Source organism: Pristiophorus japonicus, chromosome 15 (genome assembly GCF_044704955.1).
Source record: "Pristiophorus japonicus isolate sPriJap1 chromosome 15, sPriJap1.hap1, whole genome shotgun sequence".
In the NCBI taxonomy this organism is placed as follows: Eukaryota; Metazoa; Chordata; class Chondrichthyes; family Pristiophoridae; genus Pristiophorus; species Pristiophorus japonicus.
The window spans coordinates 53,398,833-53,417,651 of NC_091991.1; the positions used below are offsets into that span (position 1 = coordinate 53,398,833).

An 18,819-nucleotide genomic window follows, 5' to 3' on the forward strand; every position below is an offset into this window, starting at 1 on the left:
CACCTTTGACATAACTGGGTCATGTTTGGTTGCTCTACCAATCTCTCCAGCTGTGACAGGCAGTTCATCCATGTATGAAAAATAAAACACTTCTTCCCCATTGGGTATAACTTGTGATGGGGAAGGCAATCTAGACATAGCATCAGCAGTACTGTGATCAGCTGATCATCTATATTCATCATATGTATATGCTGACAACATCAAAGCTTATCTCTGCATTCGGGCTGCAGCTAATGTTGGAACTGGGGACTTTGGATGGAGGATTGCTGTTAGGGGCTTATGGTCTGTAACGATGGTAAACCTATGACCATACAAGTATTTGTGGAACTTCTTGACCCCAAAAATTAATGTCAAAGCTTCCCTTTCAATTTGCACATAATTACGCTCACTGGCACTGAGAGTGCGTGAAGCAAAAGCAATTGGTCTCTCCTCCCCATTACGTAATACATGAGAGATTACTGCCCAAATCCATACGGAGAGGCATCACATGCTAGCCTGATCTCCTTAGATACATCATAGTGAACTAACATGGTGCTCTCTACCAAGCTGCTTTTACACTCCTTGAATGCTGTATCGCTTTCTTCTGACCACTTCCAATCAACCTGTTTTTTCAATTGTTCATTCAGTGGATGTAACACTGTAGTCAAATTTGGTAGGAACTTCCCATAATAGTTCAAAAGACCCAAAAATTATCGAAGGGCAATGATATTCTTGTGAGGGGGTGCATTTCTGATTGCATCCAGCTTTCCCTTGGTTGGATGTAAACCATCTTTGTCTACTCTGTGCCCTAAGTACTCCACTGAGTTTTGAAATAACTCACACTTGCGAGAAGACACTCACACTCTGTGCTTCTCTAGCCGTTTGAGGACATCATTCAATATGTTATAATGAATTTGCCTATTTGGTGCTGAAATTAGTATGTCATCTAAATAACATACTATCCCTTCAACACCTTGCAAAATCTGGTTCATCACCCCCTGGAAAATGGCAGGGGCGGAAGACACTGCAAATGGTTGCCTATTAAATTGATACAGGCCTAGATGAGTACTTATAGTCAAGCATGACTTGGACTCATCTAGTTCAAGCTGTAAGTAGGCATTCGTAAGATCCAACTTTGAGAAGATCTGACCACCTGTCAGTGTTGTGAATAAATCTTCTACATTTGGCAATGTATTGGAGACATTACCCTCTAGAACCTGGTTTACGGTTACTTTATAATCACCACACAATCTTACTTTATCATCGGACTTAGGTACAACAACAATGGATGTAGCCCAATTACATAGCTCTATCTTAGAAATAATGTTCTCAGTCTCTAGTCTTTTGAGTTCTTGCTCAACTTTCTCTTTGAGTGCATATGGTATGGAACATGGCTTGCAGTAAACCGATCTAGCGGCCTTCTGTACCCTGACACCCGCCTTGAAGCCTTGGATTGGATTGCCTGTTTCGCAGAACACCTTCGGATAATTCTTGATGACATCATCCTTTGATGCAAATCTTGTTTCAACACGAAAAATCTCACTCCAATCCAGCTTCAGTGATCCCAACCAATTTCTTCCTAGTAAGGCAGGCTTGTCTCCTGCCACTACTATTAAAAGCAAGCTCTGAAGTTGATCCTTGTATTTCACCGGTACGGTGATATGACCTACCAGAGGAATGTTCTCTCCCGAGTAGCCTCGCAGCTCTATCTTGGCTTTCTCCAATGGGAAATCACGCAATTTGTCGAGATATAGCGACTCCGGTATTATACTCACGGATGCACCAGTGTCAATTTCCATGGGTATCTTGATTCTTGCAACATCTATTTGGATTATGCTAATTTTTGAATCGCTGTTAGTTAACCTCGTGCCCCTGATGATGTTTAGCTCTAACATCTCCTCGTCCTGTTGTTTTTCTTCCATGCTATGTAGTCTCTGGGGATTTCTGCTCATAGCTTTGAAAGCTGGTTTACCCTTCAGTCGTCATGCCTTTGCAAGATGCCCAGTTATCCTGGAGAAGAAACACTCTGCCTTCACATATGGACAACTTTGAGCAATGTGTTGTCCCAGGCACCGAGAGCAGGACTTCAATACTCTGTTACCATTGCCAGTTTCTGAGACTTTGGGGCCCAACCGCCTTTTACTTTTAACCTACAGGCGATTCACCTCGGTTGTCTGACAACTGAAAATAGTCTGAAATTCTCGGGAATAATGGTCGGCCATGCTCATTGGCATAGCTGTCTGACAAGCTAAATCAAAAGTCAAGTTAGGCGTTTCTTCTGATCGCATCATTTTTCATCCCACAAACAAAGCGGTCACGCAATGCTCGGTCTTGAAAGTTTCCGAAATTACAGAGACTAGACAGCTTTTGTAACGCTACTTAGTACCCACACTGATATTTTTTTCAATTAACTGATCTCGTATTGCGAAAAGATAACTTTCAGCAATTTTCAAGGGTTTGGGGCTGTAGTGCAGAATCTGCTTAAGAGTTGTGTCCTTTGGTTTGTCAGGTAGAAGCTCATTTTTAAAGGTTTCATACACCTCGGGCCCTGCTTCAGTTCAGAAAATAGCCCTTTGTTGTTCCAACACCACCCAATTATGGTTTTCATCATCGGGGACGTTGATGATATTATTTGCAGTGAAAAACATTTCTAGCCGCTCCACATACGCTCTGAAACTTTCACGGTCATGTTGAAATTCTCCCAAATGCCCTATTACCCCCATAGGCGCGGCCATCTGGACTCTGGCAGTTCAAACAAGTGTGCTTGTAATTTGCCTTGGATGTGTAACTGTTAATCAAAACAGAGAAGCTCTCAAAATCTCTCTGTCGGCTGGCTGAATCCTTCACTAACAAAAATTGCAGCTTTGTTTTATCTGCTTAATCCCATCTTCGCTGCCATTGTGATATTTTAGGGAGCTCACAGCACACACAGCCTTAAGATGGCAGAATCTTCCAGAAGTCACCAGTCAGGTGACCTGGTCCCTTTATTATAAACAGCACTGGCTGCAGTGCCACAGGAGTCCACAGTGTGGAGCTACAGACATTACATCCACGAGTTTTTAGTGATTTCTGTACAGGGACCACTAATTCTAAGCTCATCCATAGTTCCTAGCCTCTCACCATTTAGAACATACTTCAGTCTATCTTTCTTAGGTCCAAAGTGGATGACCTCGGAAGTTCCTAAATTGCACTCCATCTGCCACAGTTTTTGTCCCTTTGCAACATTCAGTTCCATTCTACACTATTTACTGTGCCATCTAACTTAGTGTCATCAGCAAGCTTGGATATACTTCAATATTCAATTCTCTATTTCTTCATCCAAGTTATTTATAAATATAGTGAAAAAAGCTGAGACCCCAGTATAGATCGCTGGAGGACACCACTAGTCACATCCTGCCAATTGGAGTACATACCCTTTATCCCTACTCTCTGTCTCCTACCTCTTAATCAACTCCGTACCCACGTCAAAAAAGTTGCCTCTATTTCTATGCACTTCCATTTTGCAAATCCCTTCTGGAAGTCCATTTAAATAACATTCATAGACACTCTCTTGTCTAGCATAATAGTGACCTCCTCTAAAAATTCAACTAGGTTAGTTAGACATGACTTACCCATTACAAATCGATGCTGGCTTTCTCTGCTCAATGCATATTTGTTCAAGTGCTCAGTCACTCGGTCCCTAATAACAGATTCTAACTTCCCCACAACCGATGTTGGACTAATAGGTCCATCATTTCCCGATTTGTCTCTCCCACCCTATGGAGTGACATTGGCAATTTTCCAATCCAAGGGGACAATTCCTGAATCAAGAGAGTTTTGGAAGATCATGACTAAAGCTCTACAATTTCCTCACCTACTTCTTTTAATATCCTGGGGTGGAAACCATCGGGACCTGGGGATTTGTCTATCTTTAGTCTCATTATTTTCTCTAGGAAATCTAGGAAGTTCCCCCATTAATTTTAGTTTTTCTCATATCTCTGATACTTTATCGCCTTCCTCTACCATAAAGACCAATACAAAGTCATGATTTAGCAAGTCTGCCATTTCATTATTTTTAATGACAATATCACCCGAATTTGTCTTTAAGGGGCCCATATTACTCTTAACCACCCTCTGTCTCTTAATATACTTGTAAAACCCTTCAGTGGTGTTCTTGATAACCCTCGCAAGTTTTTTCTAGTAATCCCTTTTCTCAGCTCTTTCTTTGTATCCTTTTACTGTTCTTTATATCTCTCCCATATGCGGGATCGTCACTATTCTTTGCATTTGTATAAGCCCTTTCTTTTAGTTGTATACTTTCACCTCTTTTGTTGACTATGCCTGTTTAATCACATAAGTTATGTCATAGGGGAAGGAAAGGTCTTGTATTGTGCAGTATCATCTATATCTTTTCTGCATTCAACTGCATGGGAATTAGCATTATCTATGTTTTACAATACCAATATAACTGAGGAGTACGCCTCTGAACGGAATCCACACTTACCTGCTGCGAACCCCCTTTGAGAAGTTGCTTTGAAATGCTGCGTAGCATAGTGGCCTACGGATCTCAGGGGCACACTGCTGTGCATAAGTGTACCTGGGATCACATTGGCGGTGCCTGACTCTTAGCCAATCAGAAATCTCCAATAGGACAGCATTAAGCTTTGCAGAAAGTCCATCAAATTGCCCCGCTGAATCTAATTGATTATTGAACACACTTTCCTTAGTTTGTGGGCATGCATGACTTTCGGAATGATATTAAACATTCAGATTTTCATTTAATAATGTGCATTGTGAATCACAAAAGAAGTGATTGTGATTAGCAAATGCAAATTATATGTATTTTGTTTATTTATACAATGGTTTGTCTTCTGCTGTTTGGCACAAAGCCTATCCAAAGAAAGATGGTCCCAATAAATGTAATTAGCAGCTGCCCTTGTTTTATTTTACTGTTCCTGCTGCACTTTCCAAATGAAGTTTTACCTAACACAGTAAATTGAAGTTATTTTGATTTGCACAGTTTAACCTAAATGCATAGATATCAAATAATTATTAAAACTTTAGTACACTCTAGCAGATAGTTGAATGTTTCTGGCGTCTGGATAGGAACCATAAAACTTGATTAGGATGCTTTTTATGGGCTACAGCATAAACTTAGTTCAAAATTACTCTTAAGGCGTGCAACAGGCTCCTGCGCCTGTTTGAACCAGCAGTAAAAATGTTTAGGGTAATTAATGCACAATAGGTGCCTTTCACCAGCACATCATTTCAATGAGGACTTGAAAGTCGCAGCGGATTATCTGTCTAGTCAGAACTTGATAGATCGCAAGCAAAATCCAAAACTTGCGGTCAATTTCAAAGACGGCATGGCGGCAAACTCTTGGAGTATGTCATCATACCGATCGCAAATTCAGGGCCATTGAATACAGCTTTTGGACCATTGGTTTAACTATTTGTTCTTAGTTTCAGCATTATAACACTTTCAGTAATTTCAGAAACACTCAAGTCAATAGTGGAACAGTTGACTCAACTACAGTCAATATTTATATAATTAATCAGAATAATAGATACTTGAAAGTGATTACAAAGTGTTAATACAGTCGAAGGGTTCAGGTGATTTATGCATTGAAAAATAGGGTTTTGGAAGTAAATTAAAGGTTGGAATCTAATTGAAAGGTTTAATGGTTTATACAGAGAATGACAGCAAATAACTTGGGAGTGAGTTACAGGCTGGAATATAATTAAGGGACTCAAATCACATCGATAATCTATAAAACACTCAGTGATGATCCCAACAGTCAGAGCTACTGTGTTGATGCTTGATAACATTCACACTGAATGACTACCAACTGTGACATCATTGCTGCAAGTTATGCTAAAGTAATTTATGTTGATTTCTAGTAAAATCTATCATCAATATGAGGTAGATTTTAATCTTTAGTTCCTGGATGTTAAACATCACTTGGCATTACTGCAGAGAGGAAAACATAGGTTAACTTTCCTTCCATTAATTTAAATGGAACAGAAGGAAAAACTTGTTCCATGCTAATGTGGGCTACTCCCTGCCACGTTTTCCTCTCTGTGCTGCATTCAGGCAACTTCATGTCCAAGTCACTAAAGATGAAAATTGACCCCTATGTCATGTATATTATATATGTGTAAATCTGTCTGTAAGAATCAAACTATATCAATTATTTTTCATCAATACACTGCAAACACTATCAAAGGCCTGGATTTTAACTGCCAACAGATTTCTGGCAGGAGATTTCAGGGAGAGCTAATTTCCCATCCGAGGCACAATGACACCCGGCCAATTGTAATGGCCAGGCCTCATTTAAATCCGACCAGTCGACATCCACCCATTCTAGGCAGGAAGTGGCAAAAGTAAAATCGCACACCCTAGAGGCCTTCCACCGAGACTTTGGCACATCTTGAGATTCGGATGACATTTGATCACTTGGTTTAAGGAATGATTTGAAATCTTCACTGCGCCACTGCCTTATAGAGGAGAACGAATGTGTGTGTGTGTCTGTGTGCGTGTGTGTGAGTACAGATTGAGAGAGAAGGAGAAGTAGAGAACAGGGAGAGAGTGAAACATTGAACAAAGTAAAAATAAAAATGCCGACAAAAAGAGCAAGTGCAAGAATCTGAGTGAGAGATTCAGAGACATGCAAATCAAGAGAAAGTGAGAAATGAAATGAATTAGAAGGAAGAGATAGAAAAAGAACGAGAGTAAAGGAAACGTGAATGAAAGAACATGCAATAGAGGGACACATCCTTTTTTTACATGACTGGATTATATATGAGCCAAAACATGTAAAGACAAATAAGGAACATTTTGCTTCAGCCAATTAATTACAAGAGCTAAACTCAATAGAATTTGGACATTTCAGTAACGACTCTTTGAAACCTGTGACATAGGAGCTTCCACTGTCACTGAGCAACAAGACTACAACATGAAAGTCCTGTTCAATGAGCCAGTGCAACTTCAGACAGTTGCAGTTTTTATATATGGGGTGTATACATGTCAAGTTCTCAGATCACCACTTTAACATAAACAAGCTACAACAATTCAATGAGCTAACCAATGAGTGGATCATTGTAGTGTTTTGTGTCGCTCTAGTATAAAGCAAAGCAACCTGACCTGATGGAGATCCTGGTCTGTTTCGTATGTCAAGCTGAGCTCCATTATTCTTTGTGGAAAGGGTTTTTGCCCCCTGTTGCTTTTCCAGCTCCCCTATAGTGGGAATTTAAAATGAACCAGAAAGTTGATATTCATTTAAAGACAATCATTTTATTTATAATTTTCAAAAAATGCTACTTTTTCCAATTGTTTCTACCTTTTCCTTTATGTCCAAAGTCATTTCTTTGGAAAAATTAACTGATAACTTTCTTCCTCTCTGGTATTTTTTCCAAGAACTGGATTGTACTCTTGATGAATAGTAATGGGTTAAATCCAGCTTGTCACACTGCATTGCAATTTACTTCCCTCTACAAGGCGCTCTGCAGCAGATGAAAATACAGAAATAACCATGCACGAAGGCTTTTGATTATAAACTTATACCGGGGAAATGAGAACACAGGCAAGCAGTAAATAGATGCCAGGTTGCAATAAGTATAATCTGTTAGAACCTTCAGCTACCCTTCAAACTATTGCCCATTGGCATTTAAACAAGGCTGGTGTCCTGTCTGATGGAGACAGAACAGCAGTTATGTGGAAGATTACATGGAAGCAGAGTGAAAAAAAAGTAGTCGGGATAGCTTTTTAAAAATGGAAAATTAGCTGGCAACTTTGATTCTGCTCCTCTGCCCCCACTCCACAATCATTTTATTTTAAACTCTTTATTACAAAGGTATTACAAGGGCAACAGTCTTCACAAAAAGTGCTTAATGAACCTTTATTCTGTATCAGGATGAGGAAGAGCCTGGTGTCTTTTCAATCATAATAATTTCACACGCAAGTAGCTAAATGTATTTCAAAATCATTTACACCAGTGCATCATATTTGTATAAATAAATGAATGAAGGTTTGTGCAGTAATGTTTTAATTGTTGCCGTTATTAAATTAAATGATCAAAGCAGCTCATTTCCTTGATTTAATGAGCAGCATTTTTGTTTCGATATGGGAAAATGGTTTTATTTCACAGTATAGTTTGTATGATCCATCATCATCATCATCATCATAGGCAGTCCCTCAGAATTGAGGAAGACTTGCTTCCACTCTTAAAATGAGTCCTTAGGTGCTGAACAGTCCAATACGAGAACCACAGTCCCTGTCACAGGTGGGACAAATCATCATCATCATAGGCGGTCCCTCGAAACGAGGATGACTTGCTTCCACGCCAAAAGAAGGACGAGTTCACAGGTGTTTCAACGGAGAACCCAAACTACATCCTGAAGGGTGGAAGATGCATGTGCATGGATTTTTTTAATGTAGGGTGGCCGTTGCACACCAGCCACCATACGGGCTTGACAGAGCTAGGTCTTGGTCCAGTGGCAAGGATTACCCAAGACAACTGGAGACCAGCTCTGCTGCACGGACCCAGTGCACACACATATTGCAGTGTGGGCTGGCCCGTGCTACCCCTGGGTCCCTGGCCCTGAACTCGTGCCTCCCCTGGGCCCCAATCATGTCCCTCTACAGTCTCTCGCCGCTCCTTTGCCCTGATCTCGCCGCTCCTGCTGTATCTGCCCACGCTCCAATCACCAACCTGGGGCTTGACGACATCACTCTTCACAGCCATAGCCCTCCTGCACCAGCTCGCGCTGTACCTTGAAGTAGTCTCCACGCTGCCCATGGCCGCCGCTCACCATTCCTTTTATGGCTCTGACCTGCCGCTGATGTTCCCTCGCAGGTCAGGGCCTCCACACTGCCCACGGCCACCACTCGCCGCCCCTTCTCATTTGACACTTCTCGTTTGAAGATAAAGTTACAGGTTTCCTAGTCATCATCATCATAGGCAGTCCCTCGGAATCGAGGAAGACTTGCTTCCACTCCTGAAGTGAGTTGTTTGGTGGCTGAACAGTCCAATACGAGAGCCACAGACTCTGTCAAAGGTGGGACAGATAGTCGTTGAGGGAAGGGGTGGGTGGGACTGGTTTGCCGCACGCTCTTTCCGCTGCCTGCATTTGATTTCTGCATGCTCTCCGCATTGAGACTCGAGGTGCTCAGCGCCCTCTCGGATGCACTTCCTCCACTGAAGGTGGTCTTGGGCTAGGGACTCCCAGGTGTCAGTGGGGATATCACACTTTATCAGAGAGGCTATGTGGGTATCCTTGTAACGTTTCCACTGCCCACCTTTGGCTCGTTTGCCATGAAGGAGCTCTGAGTAGAGCACTTGCTTTGGGAGTCTCATGTCTGGCATGCAAACAATGTGGCCTGCCCAGCGGAGCTGATCGAGTGTGGTCAGTGCTTCAATGCTGGGGATGTTGGCCTGGTCGAAGACACTAATGTTGGTGCGTCTGTCCTTCCAGGGGATTTGTAGGATCGTGAGGAGACATCGTTGGTGGTATTTTCCAGCGACTTGAGGTGTCTGCTGTATATGGCCCATGTCTCTGAGCCATACAGGACGGCGGGTATTACTACAGCCCTGTAGACCATGAGCTTGGTGGCAGTTTTGAGGGCCTGGTCTTCAAACACTCTTTTCCTCAATTGGCCGAAGGCTGCACTGGCGCACTGGAGGCGGTGCTGGATCTCATCATCAATGCCTGCTCTTATTGATAGGAAGCTCCCGAGATATGGGAAGTGGTCCACGGTGTCCAGGGCTGCACCATGGATCTTGATGACTGGGGGGCAGTGCTGTGCGGCGAGGACAGGCTGGTGGAGGATCTTTGTCTTACGGATGTTTAGCGTAAGGCCCATGCTTTCATACACCTCAGTAAATACATCAACTATGTCCTGGAGTTCAGCCTCTGTATGTTCGCAGACGCAGGCGTCGTCCGCTTACTGTAGCTCGTATTTTTGTATGATCAATGCAGGCATGGAAAGTGCTTATATCTTCCAGGGTATGGGCCACTGTCTTTCTGACAATGTTTTTTGTTTATTTGTACCAGTGTTCAAGGAGTTAAAAGTACGGATCCTGACAGCTGAAAGGTTAAGAGCAGGCGTTTGAAACTGGCAATAATCCTTCTGAAATGTGTTGCTCATTCAGAATGATAGTTCAGTATAACTTTCTACTTGTGGAATCATTTGAACTGAAGGTTCACAAGAGAAGGCCTGAAAAAGGCTGAATTCACTGTTTGGAAGTAAAACTTTAACATTGACCAGATACTTGTTCTCGATACAAGAAGTATTCTTCAGGGTAACTGATCTATTGTGGACTTTTTAATGTTTGTTTGTTTATGGAGAAGGGTCATTTTCTGCCATCACGCTGTGAGGGAGGGAGCCTGTCCTGCCAAGAATGCACATCAGGAATTCAGCCACGCACAACGCACAATTTTTTAAGCATGTGCAGCTTCAATTGAATTTCTAATATGTGCTCCCAGCGGACAAGGCAAATTCAGAAATGTACCCCTGTAATGTACGTATAATACTTCACCCTTTCGTTGCTTCATATTACTATTTCATTGTAAATAAATATATTATTTACCTTAGCCTGTCTACCTCTGGTCTGTGTGGCAATAGCCAGCATTTTGAAAAGAGTTTGTTTCCACAGTAAATGCTGAAAGTAAATTACATCAAGCACTCAGTCGTGCACTTCTGTGAGAACAAAATATAGAAAAGATACAGCTTCGCAATTATAGGAAACAAGGTGTGCTCACAAGAACTGCTCTTAGATCTGTGAGACAGAAGCGATTAGATGCAAACCAAAAACTGTAACATTTTGCCTATTATCTCCGAGATATCTGCGCTCCTCCAATTCAGGCCCCCTGCACATTTCCAACTTTAATCGCTCCACCGTTGGCAGCTGTGCCTTCAGCTGTCTAGCCACTAAAATCTGGAATTCCCTCCCTAAATCTCTCCGCCTCTCTACTTCTCTCTCCTCCTTTCAGGTGCTCCTTAAAACCTACCTCTTTGACCAAGCTTTTGGTCACCTGCCCTAATATCTCCTTATCTGGCTTGGTGTCAACATTTGTTTGATAATGCTCCTGTGAAGCACCTTTCATTTCAGCGTGAAATCTTCTCAAAAATTTATCAATAAGAGGAAAACTTGGTTACCTGCTGACAATCCCGATCAAGAGTCAGACACAGATCACACACTGCTTTGTTTCTGTAACAAAATTCCTTTTTATGTGAACAGGTCATTAGCCTGACTCACAACTCCCTAACAAGAGAACCAGCTAGATACAATGGGGGTTCCCCACTGCACTGCAATCCCATTGGACACGAGTTCCCCACTGGATATCAACCCAGTATTCAGAGGCTTGAACTCTTCTCTGTGCTTCCCAAGGCTGCCTAAAGTGGGACGATGCCATAATCTTCCAACTCAGGAGCAGGAATGCTACCACCGAGTCAAGACTCACTCCTGAGTTTACATTGCAAAATGACCTCATTTGAGTCACCTCGCAAATTTATTCCACTGCTCATCCCTATCAGAATTATCATGAATTTAATCTTAATCTGAAGTTTAATCTTTCCCATCAGCTCTTCAACTTGTAACATTATCCAGAAGAAAGTTGATTGGGAGAAGGAATGTGTGTTTTATGATACCGGACCTTAATAAAGGATCCATTCATTGTCAGGAATGAAAAGTTATGTTGCAGCTACACATTTGACTTTAAAGGAAAAAACGTTTTTGGTCATCGTCCCAATTTACTAAAGAAACAAGGCAATGACATACATTGCAATGAGACTCCTCATTCATACTGCAGTGAGGCATTTTGAAGCAATTTACCTCACCTCATTGTATGTTTTTAAAATTAAAGATTAATCCAAAGATTATTTTTATGAAGAAGGTTCCTTTTAATAAATATTAGATACCCTGTTTTTTAATCTTTAATTTTCACATTTTTTCTGTATGACCCACACCTTTGGTGGCCTTTCAGTTTGAATATAAAGACAAGCGGAGGTCAGCAAGTTCAGTGACACATCTGATTTAATTTTTGCTAAGCTTTTCCTCACAGAAACTTATCATATTAGATCCGTTGGGCACTTTGCACATATGAAAAATGAAGTTGATATGTAGTGATATATTGGTACAACATTGGTATGGTTTATGGTGGGAAATTGAAAACTGTAAATCATTTGAACTGTTACACCTACACCGCCTGCACGCACTTGCACATACAATTCTAGGGATAAAAATTTAGATAAGTTTTACCATGATCATATGATGGATGCAGCTTGGTGTTTTTAATCACTCTTCTGTTTTTGACATGAGGTGACTGACACCTTGTGTACGTCGGTGACTCACAACTGAAAATTTCACAGTGAAATTTTGCACAGTGTCAACAGCTCAGTCGGTGATTCATTGATACTGTAAATATTATAGGATTCCAAATATACTTTTTTAACATCACAACATTACTACAAAACAGTGGTAAGACACAGTCTTAACGTCAACATATCTTGTAAATGTTCAACATGGCAGCTGCTAACTTCCAAATTGAAGTAAAAGTAATCTCTCAAGAACAAGCAAGGAGAGTTAAAGTTCCTTCTGCAATGTGGAATGATCCTCATTACAGAATAAGTAAAAGAAAAACATTGTAATGTTATTTTTATTTTCTGGGAAAGTTCTGATACAGTACTTGTACAAGTAGATCTGTTAAGTCTCAATCATTTTGAGTGAGGTTCACTCATTTTGGTTTAAAAATTAATAGCTCCATCTCATAGGAACATAGGACCAGCATTAGGCCTCTCAAGCCTGTTCCACCATTCTATCTGATCATTGTTGAGCTGTACGTCAACTTCATTTGCCCTTACATAACAAATATTTATCAAACTCAGTCTTGAAAATTTTAATTGGCCCAGCATCCACAAACCTTTGAGGGAGAGTTCCAGATTTCCACTACTCTCAGTGTGAAAAAGTGCTTCATCTTTTGACTTGTAAATAGTTTAGTTCTAATTTTAAGATGCTGCCCCATTGTTCTGAATTCCCCGCCAGAGGAAATAGTTTCTCTCTACCTAGCCTACCATTTTAAACACTTCGATTAGATCATCCCTCAACCATCTAACCTTAAGGGATACAAGTTTATACAATCTGTCCTCATAATTTAGTTCTTTAAGCCCCAGTATCATTCTGAGGAATCTGTGCTGTGCCCTCTCCAAGGCTGATCTTTTCTCAGCTTCTGTGTCCAAAACTGAACACAGGTGGAATCTGACCAAACATCTGTACAACTTAAGCATTCCACTTTTATATTTCAACCGTCTTGAGATAAAGGTCAACCTTCCTTTAGCTTCTTTGATTACTTTTTGTATTTGTGCACTAGCTTTCAGTGATCCATGCACATACACACTTAACTCCCTTTGCTTCTCCATAGCTCCTCGTCTTTCACCATTGAGAAAACATTCAGGTTTGTCTTTCTCAGATCCAAAGTGGATAACCCCACATTGAACGGCATCTAAACTCAATGAAAAGGTAAGGCCCCAGTACTGGGGAACACAACTTGTCACATCCCACCAATCAGAATGTTCCCTATATCCCTATTTTCTGTTTCCTTCCTCCCATATCACAAGATTACTTCCAATTCTGCACTTTCATTTTTGCTAATAATCTCTTATCACAGCCTTGTGGAAGTCCATATAGACAACATCCATAGACATTTCCCTATCCACAATGCCAGTGACCCCCCTCAAAAATCCCACTTTTTTGCTTTTAAATCTTACTCCTAATGTTTCCTTGCTGTCATCAGCTTTTGCACAAACAGGGTGCAACATAACAGCTATTATGTTATAATGCCTACTTCATTTATGAGGAAGGTCCCTTTGCTTCTCTTATGAATGTATACCATATCTCATCACTTTCATGTTGTTTATTAAGGTCAGACAGTTGGAATTTTTGACAAAAATTACTGTTGTAGAATTCAAAGAATGCAATGTTTTATTTTATTCATTGTCTGAGTTCAAAGCTGGAAATAACAAGGCAGTGTTACCACCATAATTCATGTAATCAGAGTTACCACCATAATTCTGTGTGAGACGACACAGGTAATTTAAGTTGTAGGAAATTGGATGTTAGATCGAACATGATAGATAAAGAAGTGTCTACGGATGTTATTAATATGAAATTCCAGAAGGAATTCGATAAGGTTCCCAATAAGAGACTGCTAATAAAAATGAGAGCACACGGATTTGGAGGCAACCTATTGACATTGATAGGGAATTGGTCATGAGGTAGGAGAGAGTAGAGATAATGGGTATGTACTCAAATTGGCAAGATGTGACTAGTGGTGACCCCCAGGGATCTGTACTGGGACATCAGCTTTTCACTATATTTATAAATGACTTAGGTGTAGGAATAGAGAGCTATAGATCCAAGTTTGCTAATGCCACTAAGTTAGGTGGCACAGTAAATAGTGTAAATTTGAGCAGAAAGTCCCAAAGGGACATTGATAGATTAAGTGAATGAGTAAAACTGTGGTAATTGGAATTCAATGTGGGGAAATGTGCGGTCATCCACTTTGGACCGAAGAAAGATAGATCAGAGTATTTTCTAAATGGTGAGAAGTGTGGATCTGTGAAGGAGCAGGTGAGATTTAGGGGTCACAATACAGAAAACACTAAAGTTAGTGGACAGGTACAAAAAGAAATTAAAATGGGTAATGGAATGTTGGCCGTTATCTCAAGAAGCCTGGAATACAAAGGAGTGGAAGTTCTGCTATAGTTGCATAAAACTCTGGTTAGACCCCATCTGGAGAACTGCATTCATTTCTGGGCACCATACGTCAGGAAGGTTATATTGGCCGTACAGAGGATGCAGCACAGATTCGCAAGAATGATACCGGGGCTAGAAGGGTTAACGTATTAGGACAGGTTGCATAGGTTATGCTTGTATTCCTTTGAGTATAGAAGATTACGGGGTGATCTAATTGAGGTGATTAAAGGATTCCATAAGGTAGATTGAGAGAAACCATTTCCTCTGATGGGGGAGCCCTGAACAAGGGGGCATAACCTTAAAATTAGAGCTAGGCTGTTCGGGTGCGATATCATGATACACTTCTTCACACAAAGGAAAATGTGGAACTCTCGCCCAAAAAGCTGTTGAGGCTAGGTCAATTCAAAATTTTATAACTGAGTTTGATAGATTTTTGATAGGCAAAAGTATTAAGAGTTACGGAACCAAGCTGGATAGATGGAGTTAAGATACAGATCAGCCATGATCTCATTGAATGGTGGAGCAGGCTCAAGGGGCTGAATGGCCTATTCTTGTTCCTATGTTGCTATGAAATGTATACATGATATACATAATCACACTACAAGCAGCTTACTTTGGGTCTAGTTTTACCAAGGGAGAAACTTATAACTTCTGGTTGACACAGGTGCAAAGGAAGTAAAAAGTATTGGCCCAGAAATCCCGGTCGGCTGCTTCTCACGGGGCGATCAGGTAAAAAACCTTTTTAAAATGTGCACTTACCTTATCCTGCTGCATCCACACGTGTTCCCGGTCCTGAGGCCTCCTCTGACTGTGCTTTGCAGCACGTGCACGTCAGGACGTGCACAGGTCTGGAGCTGCATCACATGGCTCTGGGCAGCCAATCAGGTAAAGTATGTTCTCATTCATAATAATGGGAACTCCGTAAGTTGAAGTTCCCATTATTATGAATGAGAAACACCGCTCCCCCCAAAACACACAAAACCAATAATAAAAAATAGAAAAAATACACCACATATTTTTATTAATTTAAATTAAAGTTATTTATGTATTTAAAAAATATATACGTTTCTGATTTTTAAAAAGTTTTCTTAATTATGGTTTAAAATAAACTTACCATAATGGGGAGCGTTTTTAACAATAAAATGTGTTTTTAGAATTTTATTTTAAAATGTTTTTGTGCATTTAAAAACTCTTACATCTGTAGTTGTAGGCTATGTGCCTGCTTTTATCAGGTGCAAGAGTTTTGAGGACATTTGCTGGGCAAGATATGAGTAAATCCCACAATCTTGCCCTTGCAAATGTCCTCGCTCCCGAGATACGGAAGATCTGTCAAGCTCCAGCTTAACAGATCGGAAAAGCCGGTTTTCAGCGCATGCGCATTATGCGCTGAAAACCGGCTTTTACGATGCCTTCCGGGTCCGTACACACTCTGTACGGACCCGGGAGGCAGGAATTTCTGCCCCGTTAAGTTTTGAAATGCTGGTAAAATATTTTATTTATCACATATCCATTAACAATAGAAATATTCCATTAATTATACATTCCAATATGCTTTAAAAAGATATAAAAGCTTGATAACAGTGCAAAGTTGGCAAACTGTATGGTATTTGTGGAAAATGTTTTGGGGACGGAGGGCTCCACAGTGATAAGGCTTTTCAGGGTCTGTTCTGTTAGTGCTAACTCTGTCAATACATACAGTGGCACGGTGCTTTGTGAGGAGTGCCATGGTGTGTGCAGTGTGCTTATTATCAGTTTTAATTTGCAGCTCACCCCACCCACACCCCACCGCCTGATGAACGACTGTGAAAATAAGAGCAACAGGTGGGTAGTAAAAATGACCACCATTGATTAACTGGAACAAGATGTACCAAAGCCATAGGATATTATTAAATGCCTAAAAGATGTCAGCAGCCTATATTTCAAGCAGCCTTGCTGTCTGTCATCAATCAAATGAATCTATGGTAACTTTGTGGAGACTTTTCAAGAATAGCCAAAAAATCCTTATAAACAATGCAATTTAAAAATAAATATCCATTATTCAATGTTCAGGGAAAAAATATGATCACAACAATACATTAATACTTGAAAGTATTAAACTTTCCTTTGGAGAATGCAGCCTCTCAGCTCCCTCCTGCTTTGTAGAATTGCAGAAACAATGGAGTTGAGAATTCCTAAAATCAATAACTAAGATCACTACATACATGCAGAACAAGGCCTTTTTGTTTTAACCAATTGCGCCCAGCCAACAGGTTAACATATTTGCAGCAGCAACAATCGCATAGAAACGCATCTACTCACAATCAATTCGAATTTGCTCCATCTCTGTCACTTCCGCTATTGACTCCTTCAGCTCCTCAACAAACTTCTGGAGCTCCTCTGAGCTTGGTGCACAGAAACTGAGTGCCTGCTTCTTCTCAGAGCCAGAAACAGATGAGACTAGGGTGATCCCATGAGGATAAACTAGCAGAGAAAACACTCAGCTATTAGCACAGGTAAATGTAAACTCTCTCATATTCTTTTTCCTAGTTTGCTCTGTGCATCTTCTAAGTCAGAGGACAGATGAATGCATGAGAAACAATTAACCTTGACTTGCACCACAAGAAACTACATATAAAATTAACACCATTTAAAGAAGAATTCCAGGGAAGTACATTTTGTTCATATATAATTAGTGAGATCAAGATCAAGTGCACTCTTCAGGTGATGTGGGATTAGACGGTAGGAGATAAATGTGCCAGGCCTGGTACGATAATTCAATCCCCATGTTAAATTCACACATTCTGCCCTAGAAATTGGCTCATGCTGAACTGGGCAAAGGGAACGACCTTTGCACAGGCATCGGTAGGCCTGAGGTACACTTGATATTGGACCTCGGGCCGCATTTAAGTTGAGGCTGCAAGCTTCAGGTGCCTGCTGGGTGTCCCCAGGCAGCTCACCGATGAAGGGGATTTCAATTTTGGGGTGCTGCATCATGGTAGGTAGGTCCTGGGAGGGGGGAACGATCAGGATATAGGGAGGTGACCGAGAGATGAGGAGGAATGGGTGGGGGGGGTGGGGAAGAAGTGATTGGGAGAGTCAAGAAGCAATCGGGAGGGAGAGGAACAACCAGGAGAGATGGGGGGTGGGGAGGAGAAGTGATTGGGAGGTAGCGAGGTGACCAAGAGAGGTGGGGTGTGGGGGGAGTGATTGGGAGATGGAGAGGTGACCAAGAGCGGGGGGAGGGGGAAAGAAGTGGTTGGGAGAGTCAAGAAGCAATCGGGAGGATGGGGAATGACCGGCTATTTAAACCCACCAATTTGGTGATGGCCTCTAAGCCACGTGTAGAGCACATTTTTCTGGATGCAACCAGCCTAGAGTGGGCCTCAAAGATGCATATTTACAAATGCTGCTGATCGCTACAGTGGCAGAAGTGAGGCATAGGGGCTGAACATACCAAGATATCGACCTGTCAAAATTGCACCCAAACTCTTCAAAGCATTAAGGCTGGATTTTGTTGCATGGTGGGTTTACAGCTGGACATGCACTTTCACACACAGTGGTGACCTGTTCTCACCCCCATCACATTTTCCTGCATCAAATGAATTTTAATATTATGGGTGGGCTGCCAGTGTTTTTTGTACTGTCTATTGGCAGCTTGCCTCTGGGAGGTAAGGAATTCCAATGCTACTGCAGCATTGATGTGGTTGAAGCGGATTAATGGGATGACTCCTAGATTCAGAGGGAAGGAAGCCAACCAAAGAATATACAAAATAGGAGCAGGAGTAGGCCATATGGCCCCGCAAGCCTGCTCTGCCATTCAATAAGATCATGACTGAACTCTACCTCAATTCCACTTTCCTGCACTATCCCTATATGCTGCAGGTCATACCACAAGTAAAGGTTACAGATAGGGGATGGGTGACCAACAGGAAGAGCAGTGGAAGGAAGGTAGTGCAGAGGTCCCCTGCAGTCATCCCCTTCCAAAACAGATACACCATTTTGGGTACTGCTGGGGGGGATGACGAACCAGGGAAGGGCAGCAGCAGCCAAGTCCATGGCATCATGGGTGGCTCTGCTGCACAGGAGGGCAGGAAAAAGAGTGGGAGAGCAATAGTGGTAGGGGATTCTA

At 41.5% G+C, this 18,819-nt stretch overlaps 1 protein-coding gene across 1 annotated transcript in view; it reads right to left on the minus strand.

Annotated features, from left to right (window-relative positions):
- Positions 1 to 18,819, minus strand: part of LOC139280759 (IQ motif and SEC7 domain-containing protein 3-like) — a 202,802-nt gene that overhangs the window by 72,364 nt on the left and 111,619 nt on the right. Inside the window, exons 8-9 of the mRNA XM_070900434.1 lie at positions 17,010 to 17,171; positions 7,103 to 7,195 (exon numbers count right to left, since the gene is read on the minus strand). Coding sequence (XP_070756535.1) covers positions 7,103 to 7,195; positions 17,010 to 17,171 — 255 coding nt within the window. The remainder of the gene's footprint in view (positions 1 to 7,102; positions 7,196 to 17,009; positions 17,172 to 18,819) is intronic.